The sequence below is a fragment of the Prionailurus bengalensis genome, chromosome D1, assembly GCF_016509475.1.
Source record: "Prionailurus bengalensis isolate Pbe53 chromosome D1, Fcat_Pben_1.1_paternal_pri, whole genome shotgun sequence".
NCBI lineage: Eukaryota > Metazoa > Chordata > Mammalia > Carnivora > Felidae > Prionailurus > Prionailurus bengalensis.
This window is the reverse complement of record NC_057346.1, coordinates 115,620,413-115,630,876: the sequence shown is the minus strand read 5'-3', so window position 1 is coordinate 115,630,876 and position 10,464 is coordinate 115,620,413. Positions and strand designations below refer to the sequence as shown.

At 62.1% G+C, this 10,464-nt stretch overlaps 1 protein-coding gene across 1 annotated transcript; it reads left to right on the top strand.

The window, feature by feature from the left end:
• The first annotated feature begins 4,132 nt into the window (after nucleotides 1–4,132).
• Nucleotides 4,133–8,333, top strand: DRD4 (dopamine receptor D4). Its single transcript, XM_043582121.1, has 4 exons — nucleotides 4,133–4,475; nucleotides 7,227–7,339; nucleotides 7,413–7,864; nucleotides 7,994–8,333. Exons 1-4 carry the CDS (start codon nucleotides 4,206–4,208, stop codon nucleotides 8,308–8,310), a joined length of 1,152 nt encoding a protein of 383 aa, XP_043438056.1. The 5' UTR covers nucleotides 4,133–4,205; the 3' UTR covers nucleotides 8,311–8,333.
• The last annotated feature ends 2,131 nt before the right edge of the window (nucleotides 8,334–10,464 follow it).

The window sequence follows — 10,464 nt, the reverse complement described above, 5'->3', positions numbered from 1 at the left end:
TCGCCCAGGAGCCCCTATGGCTAGTCTTTGTGGATGTATGGTTCTGTGAGTTTTGAAAGCTGTATTTGGACACCTGCCTGGTTCAGTCCAAGGAGCATGCAACTCTTGATCTCGGGGTCATGGCTTCAAGCCCCATATTAGGTGTAGAGATTACTAGAGAAAAAAAAAAACTAAGCTTTAAGGGTACCTGGATGGCTCAATCAGTTAAGCGTCTGACTCTTGATCTCAGCTCAGGTCTTGATCTCAGGGTCATGAGTTTGGGCCCCATGTTGGGCTCCACGCTGGGCATGAGCCTGCTTTAAAAAGAAGAAGAAGAAAGAAGAAGAAGAAAAGGCTTTAAAAATAAATAAATAAATAAATAAATAAAAAAGTATTAGCTTTGTAGGCACCACCTAGTCCCATCACCTCCCAAACTCTCACTCTTTGTGAGCCCTGGGCGCCACTTTTCTTCTTCTTCTTTTTTTAATGTTTTTGGGAGAGAGAGAGAGACACACAGCACGAGCAGGGGAGGGGCAGAGAGAGGGAGACACAGAATCCGAAGCAGGCTCCAGGCTCCGAGCTGTCAGCACAGAGCCCGACGCGGGGCTCGAACTCATGAACCACAAGATCGTGACCTGAGCTCAGATGCTCAACTGACCGAGCCCCCCAGGCATGGTGGTCACTCCTCTAAATGCATACGCCCTTTACAAGAAGTCTTCAAAGGACACGCGCTGGAGCCGAAGGGAGAAATCGAAAATCCCACCAACTGTCCATGGAGGCTCTAACACCTCTCTCTCAGTAATTAACAGAACAGACCGGAAAGGAGCCAGGACACAGAAATCCGAAGAGCAGCGTCCTGATCCGACTGACGCACACGTCCACCTCATCACAGCAGAGCACACTTCCTTCCAAGCAGAACATCTGTGGTGACAGATCATGTTCTGGGCCATAAACTAGACCGTAGCAAGTGTAAAGGAGCCGAGGTCCTCCGCAGCACCTTTTTCTCACTGGGATGGAACAAACAAAAGGCAAACGACAGGAAGTCGACAAGGAAATCTACCAACATTTGGAAACAAAACATCACAGTTCTACGTGACCGTGGTCACAGAAGAGAATTTTGAGCTGAACGTGATTGGGGGTGCCTGGGGGGCTCCGTCGGTGAAGTGTCCGACTTGGGCTCAGGTCATGATCTCGCGGTTCATGAGTTCGAGCCCCGTGTCGGGCTCTGTGCTGACAGCTCCGAGCCTGGAGCCCGCTTCTGGTTCTGTGTCTCCCTTTCTCTCTGCCCCTCCCCTGCTCATGCTCTCTCTCTCTCTCTCTCTCAAAAATAAATAAAAACATTTAAATTAAAAAACAAGATAATTATCTATGCAGAAATTCTGAAGAAAACTAAAGAAAAAAACCCTTGCATTAATAGGGTTTCGCACAAGGGAAACACAAAACTTGTATTTCTACACGTTAGCAATGAACAGCTGGAAATGACAGTTTTAAGCAGAACCACTTACCAAATACGCCAGAAGCCATGAAATACTTAGTTGTGAATCTTACAAAATATGTGCTGAAAACAAGATACTGATGAAAGACTTCCAAGAATATCCAAATAAATGGAGAGATACACCTACGTTCATAGACCAAAGACTTAACCTCATGAAGATGTCCGTTTGCCCTAAATCATTGTATGGATTCTGCACGATCCCGATCACATTCCCAGCAGGACTATTTTTGTAGATACAGACAAGCTGACTTTAAAATCCATACATACAGACAGAACTGGAGAAGCCAAAACACTGTTGTGAAGGAACAAAGTTCAAGGGCTCACAGAGCCCGATTTCGTGACTTGCCGTAAAGCCAAGGTGGCTGAGGCTGTGTGTTGGCGCTGGAAGGAAAGACAGACAAAGAAAAGGCGCTCAAGTGATTTTTTGACAAAAGGTCAAAAGCAAGCCAGTGGTGAAAGGATGGTCTTTTCAACAACGGGAGCGGGTTGTTGTGGCGCAACCACAGGCGAGAAAAAAAGAACCTCAGCTTGTGCCTTCCGCAGAAGAATCCCCTCAAATGCGCAGTTGGGAGAAGGGAGCGTCAGGCTGCAGTCCGGGAGAGTATTTTCACATCATACGTCTGGCTTTCTTTTCCCCTGCCATTCTAGTGTGCGACGGCACGTCCTTGTGATGTTTTATTGCCATATCCATGGTGGCCAATGACACCGAGCACTTTCTCACAAGCTTACTGACCATGAGAGTTCTCTGTTTGTAACGTGCCTCCTCCAGACCTTTCCCCTCGTTAAAACTGGACTGTCTTTTCTCGTTGACTTGACGGGGCTCTTCGTATATTCTGGATCTGCACCCTGTATCAGAGACCCACACTGTACGCGCCCTTTCCCGGTCCAGACTGCCTTTTCACCCGTAATGCTGGCAGACATCTGGGGACCAGGAGGAAACGCCAGGCAGATCAGACGCTAAAGATCCGCTACTTGGCATCCAACCCAAGATCACAAAGCCACCCCCGTCTTGGGACTTGTGTCCTGTGAGAGAATGACCTTCCTACTGCTCCAGTCACTAGGACGGTGAGTTCTCTTGCTTGAAGCTTCAGAGAGGAAGAAAGCCTTCCTCCCTCTACTAATGTGCATGAAAGGGATCGAGCTCAGCAAGTTGGCCACTCTGTTCCCTGCTGTCTTTGAAATCAGGATCCCGGATTCCTGGCAACAACTCTGTGCTCCAGACCCATCCTGAGTGTCCCAGCCTCCCGGGGCAGGGAGCAGCCAGAAAGGGAAACTGAGGGGTCCCATGTGCATCACATGATCCCACAGAGGGATGCAGGCAGAGCGCCCACTTCACGGCCCCTTTAGTGACACTAAAGGTAGGTGTCACTCTGATTTTAGTAAGTCCATAATGGAAATTCTGGCTGAGGGGCGCCCGGGGTGGGGGGATCCTCGGTTGAGTGCCCGGCTTCGACTCAGGTAGTGATCTCGCAGCTCGTGGGTTCGAGCCCCACATTGGGCTCTGTGCTGCCAGCTCGGAGCCCGGAGCCCGCTTCGGATTCTGCGTCTCCCTCTCTCTCTGCCCCTCCCCCACTCACACTCTGTCTCTTGTCTCCTTCAAAAATAAATAAACATCAAAAAAAATTTTAAAGAAAATTCTGGCTGAAATACATTTTCCATCTACGTTCTTTCCGTGCACATTTGTGACCCGACAGAGGACAGTCCAGGCCGACTCTGTCATGTACAGCTGTCTCTGGCTGACTCTGAGTGTCCCACGCATCTGCTCTGTGATAGTCTTACCTTCGTGGACCTGGGGACACTGCCCCAGGATCCTCCCATGCTCTCACGGTCCTGGGGTGGCAGGTGGGGTGATGGACCCGGGACGGCCTCAGTGCTCCAGGGAGGAGGGCCCAGGATCTAGTGATTGTGGGCTTGGTGGGTGCAGGTGAGAGGGTTCTCATTTGGGGCTTTTTCTTCTCTGTGAAGGAGGTGACTCCTTGGAGAGTGCCTTCCTCCTGTTAGGGTTAGGGTTAGGGTTAGGGTTAGGGTTTAATGCTAAGCAGTAAGCACCAGGCAGTGGCGTGGTGGGGAGTAACTGGGCGTGGTTTCGGTCAGGGACGAGAGGATGGGGTGCAGGGCCCCAGACCGGCGTCTGCAATCATTTCGGGGGGATGTCCTGGGGCACGTGAGGTTGGGTCGGATGAACGAGGGAAGCCTCATCAGGGGGCCCACGGGGTTCGGGTCTCCCGGTGCCGGGTGAGCAGTGGCCCCGCCTCCGCCTGGAGGCGCCTCCCGGAGCCCCCCCAGCCCTCCCCCCGCCCCGGGGAGCACACAGCCCTCCGGCGCATGCGGGACGCGGGGTGTGTGGGGCCCGGCGGGACGGCGCTGGCGTCGGGTGCCCGCACTCCCCCAGGGGTGCTCCGGCCGACCTTCCACCCCCGGCGTCTCCGGGCGCAGACCCGCGCGGACCTCCCCCGACCCTGCGCCGCGCGGCGGGACGCTGGGCCCGCGCGTGCCAGTCTTAACGCCTACCTCGTGGGCGCCCGCACTTGTCCGCCCGCCCGCCTCCCGGGGCGCAAAAGTCCGAGACGGGGCGCGCCTCCAACCCCCCGGGGGCCGGCCGCGCGGGGCGGATCGGGGCGGGACTCCGGCCGGGCTCGGGGCGGGCCCGGGGGGCGGGGCTCCGGGGTTCGCGACCCGGGCTCTGTCCGCGGTGCTGAGCGCCCGCTTGGGCGCATGGGGCAGGTGCGCCATGGGGAACCGCAGCGCCGCGGACGCGGATGGGCTGCTGCAGGGGCGCGGGCCGGGAGCGGGCGGCGGCGCGGGGACCCCCGGGGCGGCGGCGGCGCTGGCGGGGGGCGTGCTGCTCATCGGCGCGGTGCTCGCGGGGAACGCGCTCGTGTGCGTGAGCGTGGCGGCCGAGCGCGCCCTGCAGACGCCCACCAACTACTTCATCGTGAGCCTGGCAGCCGCCGACCTGCTGCTCGCCCTGCTAGTGCTGCCGCTCTTCGTCTACTCCGAGGTGAGCCCGCGGTCCCGCCGCACGCGCGCGCTCCTCCCCTGCGCCTTCGTCCCCTGTCCCCGTCCGCACAGGGGACCCGAGCGACCCGGCCGCTCGGCTTCTCGGGAACCTCGAGAACCTGCGCAGGCCCCAGGACCACTGGAGCCTCGGTCCCCTGACACTCGTCCCCCCCCCCCCCGCCCCCGCCATCTCGGTGTCCGTTAGCCCGCTCAGCTGGGCGACTGTCCGCCCTCCCTCCGCTGTACCTGTACCTCGTCCCCCTGTTTTGGCGTCTGCTCCCCAAGAGATGCCTTTGTCCTTCAAGCCAGGGAGGGACCTCAGAAACAGGTGACTTTGGCAGTCCAGCCACCCACCACCCCCTCAGCTGGGTTCCATTCCCCAGGGGAGCCAGATGGAAAGGCAGATTCATGCTCAGTCCCCCTGGCTCTCCCTGGGGCGCAGAGACACATACACATCACTGCACAAACCACAGCCGTGTGTGACCAGGCACACGCACACAAGAGCACCCAAGGGAAGGAGACCCTCGCTCACAAACATGCTCTGCCCATAGCAGGCGGGGTGGGGGGGGTGGGGGTAGGGGGAGGGGGCACTCAGCTGCTAGGAGCTGAGGGGGAGTGAGCGGGGCTGCAGGAGGGGAGGCCCTGACCCCTGACAGTGGAAGCAAGGGCAGGGGCTTCTGTGAGCTCCGGAGCCCCCGTCAAGAACCAGGGCCCAGAAGCTCCATCCCCAGACCAGGTTTGGCCCTTGGGTGGGTCCCGCTTGGTGCCAGCCCTGTCTGCTTTGCCGTTTGGGCAGAGAAAAGCTGCTTAGGGCTGGGCTGGGAACTCGGCAGTCAGGGGCCGTGGGGGGAAGGGAGGCTCCAATTTTCTAAGGGCGGACATGGTGAGTCCCGGCCAGGCTGGGGCAGAGCTGGACAAGGACACCCATGACCTGCCCCTCCCCCAGAGCCACAGACAGACGTCACTGACTGAGGGCTCCTAAGCTCCTAATCGTCCCAAATCAGCGGGAGGGGATTTAGAGGGGGGGGTGGCTGTAGAGGGGGGTTGGCAGTAGAGTGGGGGGGGCTGTAGGGGGGGCTGTCTGCTCCTTTGCCTTTGGTGGGGGCACTGGGCACAGTGAGGAGCCTTTATATCTTTTAAAAAAAATTTTAATGTTTATTTTTGAGAGCGAAAGAGACAGAGTGTGAGCAGGGGAGGGGCAGAGAGAGAGAGGAAGACACACAATCTGAAGCAGGATTCAGGCTCTGAGCTCTCAGCACAGAGCCTGACGTGGGGCTCGAACTCAGGAGCTGTGAGATCAAGACCTGAGCCCCACCCCCCCAGGCGCACCGCAGAGACTTTATATCTTTTAGGTGATTTATCCTCAGGGCAATTCCGTGGATGCTGTCTTCACCCCTCCTCTACAGATGTGAGGTGATAATCTCGAGTCCCAGAGCAGTGACAGTTTAACCAGACAGGTGGACTCTTAGCCATCCTGTGGGGAGGAAATGGGGGCAGGGGCTTCACGCTCCAGGGCAGCAGAATCCCTGGGACCACCCCTACCCTGGGATCCTCTCGCCAGAGACCCGGCTCTCAAGCATTGACCTCACCTACAGAGTCTCCCCTAGGCCTTTCTCAGTTTTAACCGGTGGGGGTGGGGGTGGGGGTGGGGGTGGGGGTGGAGGTGGGGGGGAGGGTTGGAGGGGTGAGGAGAGGTGTGAGGGGGATTGGAGAGGAGTGAGGGGGTGGGGTGGGGGAGGGGGTTGTGTGTGGGGAGGGTTGGAGAGGTGTGGGAGGGGGAGGGAGTGTGTGGGGGAGGGGAGGGGGGTGGGGGGAGGATTGGAGGGGTAGGGAGGGAGTGTGAGGGGAGTGGGGAGGGATGGGGGAGGGTTAGAGGGGTGCGGGTGGGGGAGGGGGTTGTGTGGGGGGAGAGTTGGAGGGGTGGGGAGGGAGTATGAGGGGTGTGGGGAGGGGTGGGAGGAGGGTCGGAGGGATGGGGTGGGGGAGGGAGTGTGGGGGGTGGGGAGGGGGGTGGGGGAGGATTGGAGGGGTAGGGAGGGAGTATGAGGGTAGTGGGGAGGGGTGGGGGAAGGGTTGAAGGAGTGGGAGGTTGGGGTGGGGGAGGGGTGTGGGGGGAGGGTTGCAGTGGTGTGGGAGGGGGAGGGAGTGTGTGGGGGGTGGGGAAGGGGTGTGGGAGGGTAGGGAGGGGTGGGGGGAGGATTGGAGGGTACAGACCGGGTGTGAGTGGTGTGGCCAGGGGTGGGGGGATGGTTGGAGGGATGGGGTGGGGGAGGGAGTGTGGGGCGTGGGGAGGGGGGTGGGGGAGGATTGGAGGGGTAGGGAGGGAGTATGAGGGGAGTGGGGAGGGGTGGGGGAGGGTTGAAGGGGGGGTGGGGGAGGGGTGGGGATAGATGGGGGAGGGGTGGGGAGGGTTGCAGTGGTGTGGGAGGGGGAGGGAGTGTGGGGCGTGGGGAGGGGTGGGGGGAGGATTGGAGGGGTACACACGGGGTGTGAGGCGTGTGACGAGGGGTGGGGGGAGGGTGGGGATGGGAGTTGGGGGGACCCTGGGACCCTCGCCCAGCTCAATGTGAAGACTGCTGGGCCTGTGGACCTCTGGCTCCTTCCCGCTCCCCGCTGATATTCAGTCCCCGCACCCCCTAAAAGGAGGGGGGTCTGAAAGAGCCGGCGCCGGGGTCCTGGCCCCGGGGCCACTGCGGGAAGACAGTCAGCGGGTCTTGTGTCTGTTGCCCCCTCACCCCCTCCCCGGGCGCAGGTCCAGGGCGGCGTGTGGCTGTTCAGTCCCGGCCTCTGCGACGCGCTCATGGCGATGGACGTCATGCTCTGCACCGCCTCCATCTTCAACCTGTGCGCCATCAGCGTGGACAGGTGAGTCCCCGCCGCCCGGCCGCGCGCGCGCCCCCTGCCCCGTGCCGCCCGCCCTCACCGCGCCCCCCTGCAGGTTCGTGGCCGTGGCCGTGCCGCTGAGCTACAACCGCCAGGGCGCCGGGGGGCGTCAGCTGCTGCTCATCGGCGCCACGTGGCTGCTGTCGGCGGCGGTGGCGGCGCCCGTGCTGTGCGGCCTCAACGACCCGCGCGGCCGCGACCCCGCCGTGTGCCGCCTGGAGAACCGCGACTACGTGGTCTACTCGTCCGTGTGCTCCTTCTTCCTGCCCTGCCCGCTCATGCTGCTGCTCTACTGGGCCACGTTCCGGGGCCTGCGGCGCTGGGAGGCGGCTCGCCAGGCCAAGCTGCACTGCCGGGCGCCTCGTCGGCCCAGCGGCCCCGGCCCACCGCCCCCCGAGGTCGGCGACGCCGTCCCAGCCGAGCCGCCGCGGCAGGCACCCAGGAGGAGGCGCGCCAAGATCACCGGCCGGGAGCGCAAGGCCATGAGGGTCCTGCCGGTGGTGGTCGGTGGGTACCTGCCCTGGGGTCGGTGGGCGAAGTGGAAGGTGGCAGTGCCCCCGGTTGGGAGGAGGTGCCCATGGCGGGCTGGGCGCCGCGGGGACCCGGGTTCACCGCGCCCTCCGGCCCCGCCCCCAGGGGCCTTCCTGGTGTGCTGGACTCCCTTCTTTGTGGTGCACATCACCCGGGGACTGTGTCCTACCTGCGCCGTGCCCCCGCGGCTGGTCAGCGCGGTCACCTGGCTGGGCTACGTCAACAGCGCCCTCAACCCCGTCATCTACACCGTCTTCAACGCCGAGTTTCGCACCGTCTTCCGCAAGGCCCTGCGCCTCTGCTGCTGGGCGGATCCCTCCGCGTGCGCCCACTGCGTCCTCTGCGAGGACCTGGGCCCAGGAGGACCCGGCCATGCCTCCGGGGGCAGGACCCCAGTAAGGGAGGGGGTTTTGTACGACTAAGATTAAACAAATTCCTTCCTAAACGCCTGCTGGGGAGGCTGCGGGCTGGGGGAGTGGGCTGGGGGGGGGGAGGAGCGGGAGGAGGGGCCTCTGCCCCACTTGGATACCCCCCCCCCCCCCCCCCGCCAGGCCAGTGAACCCCTCCTTCCTTCTGAGGAAGCCCAGAGAACAGACCCCACCAAACTGGCTCCTGGCTCAGGGTCAGGTGGGAGGGATGCCAGTTCTGCCCCTAGGCTGGGCAGGGAGGCTCCAGAAAGGCCCATTCAGCCTCGCCCATGGAGAAGCTTCCAGAACCAGACCAGCTCTTGCCTAAGAAGGTTTGGGCTCTGCTTGTGGGGCTGTCCACGGGTTCACCCATGGTGACTCACACCCTCCTCCGAACGGTTCCCTCCCTGACACACCGTGGCACCAGCTGCACCCCCGCCCCCAGCTGTTGCCCCTCTCTCAGTGGAGAGTGTAGACAGCTGTCCTGCAGGGAGGAGGCAGTTTCCTGAGACTTCCCCAGTGGGAAGGCAGCCACCGTGGGCCATCAGCAGCCGGGCCCCCTGCTTCTGCAAGGACCAGCCCAGCGTCCACTCCACTGTCCTTACAGACTCAGCAGAGCCGGGCCCAGGTCAGAGCACGGCTCCCGGCCAGCTCCCGGCTTTGGTGATGTCCCAGGCCCCAAGGAGATGGGGCCGGGGGCCGGGTGGGTGGGCCCACCAAGGCAGCCTCCTCGATCCTCTGCCTTGAGGCTGCCCGTGAGGTGGCGAGGCCCAGAACAGGGGAGCCAGGAGGAGGTGCCCAGCCTGAAGCAGGGCAGAGCCACCAAGCTGCCCCGTGTGCTGTGGCTGACTGGCCCCCCTGCTCACAGCAAGGCTCCTGTTCCTAGGGAGGAGGGGGCAGCTCTGAGCCCCTCCGACCAGGGACAGCTCAACCTGGACTTCATCTGGGCCCTCCCGGTCCTGGGGCCCCACGGTTACCATTCCCGTGTCGGGGACGCTGTCTGTGGTTCGAGGCGTGAAGTTTTCTTGCGAACCTGAGAAATGACGGGCTGTGAGGCTGGGTGATACCTCAGCATGTTAAACTCTTCTGTGGACAGAGGGGGGCCGCCCCTTCCCTCCTGCTCAGGGTCTCAGTGGGAGTGGGGAGAGGGGCACCCAGTGGACCCTGGCTCTGGCGGCTGCTTGAGTTTCTGGCACCTTCTTGCCCATGAAGTGTGAGGGCAGCTGCAGCAGACACCGAGTCTCCCCACAGGGAGCAGCCCCGATATTCAGACAGGAGCCCCGGATGGCTGTCCCAGGCACAGACACCTGCTCCGAGCTGGGTCTACGGTCCCTCCCGGGGGTCTCAGACTTGGAAGTAAAGGGCAGGGACAGGGCCACTGGGGCCCTCAGGCTGAGGGCAGGGTCAGATTCGGGGCCCCACGTGCCCCCGATGCTCCCTTCACGTGTGCCCGTGGAGCCGCGCCATCGGGACGCGGCCAGCAGCTCCCCTGCCAGCCAGCTGTGGGCCCCTCCCCACCGGTCTGTGGGCTGACCGACCTCGTGAGCTGCACCTGCCCTCGGCGACAGAGCTGAGAATGGGCTGGGAGCTGCTGGGGACCCCACCCCCTCCCCGTTGGCCCTCTGGACAGAATCTGCAGCTCCCAACAGAGGAGGACAAGGTGGGCGAGGGGGACAGGGTGGAGCAAAAGGTACATGGGAGCCACAGAGGGCCTGGCAGACTGGGAGGCCCCCGGAGGCGCCTCGGCCATCAGGCTCACTCAGCCGCGCCCGATGATGCCAAGGGTCACCCCAGCCTGCGGCGCCCTGAACGGCCCAGCCTGTGCTGACCGCCGGCTGACAGAGGCCGGCCCCTCGCCTGTTCCTGGAGGCTGGAGATGCCCTCAGAAGCCCTGACGTGGAACTCTGCGGACCAGCCTCGAAGCCTGGGCCCCCAAGGGCAATTTCCAGAAGCCTTCCCCCAGCCAGGGCTAAGAACACTTCATAGGCCTAGAAACGATACCCTTTGAAGCGCTGCCCCCACAACGTGCATTCCGGAGTGTTGTTTTAAGGAGTTGGCCGCCAGAGGGAGGCAGTGGCTCTGGGGCCCGCACGTGAAGTCTTTCCGGGCAGGCGGGTGGCCGGCGTCTTCAAGTTGGGGGCGGGGGTGCTCCCAGATCCCTTCTGCTGA

What these genes read in the sequence shown, in the direction of transcription:
- DRD4 (XM_043582121.1), top strand. Translation starts at nt 4,206, where the DNA reads ATGGGGAACCGCAGCGCCGCGGACGCGGATGGGCTGCTGCAGGGGCGC. An exon ending in CGCTCTTCGTCTACTCCGAG is followed by an intron (nt 4,476 to 7,226) that starts GTGAGCCCGCGG and finishes CCCCGGGCGCAG; the next exon opens with GTCCAGGGCGGCGTGTGGCT. An exon ending in GGTCCTGCCGGTGGTGGTCG is followed by an intron (nt 7,865 to 7,993) that starts GTGGGTACCTGC and finishes CCCCGCCCCCAG; the next exon opens with GGGCCTTCCTGGTGTGCTGG.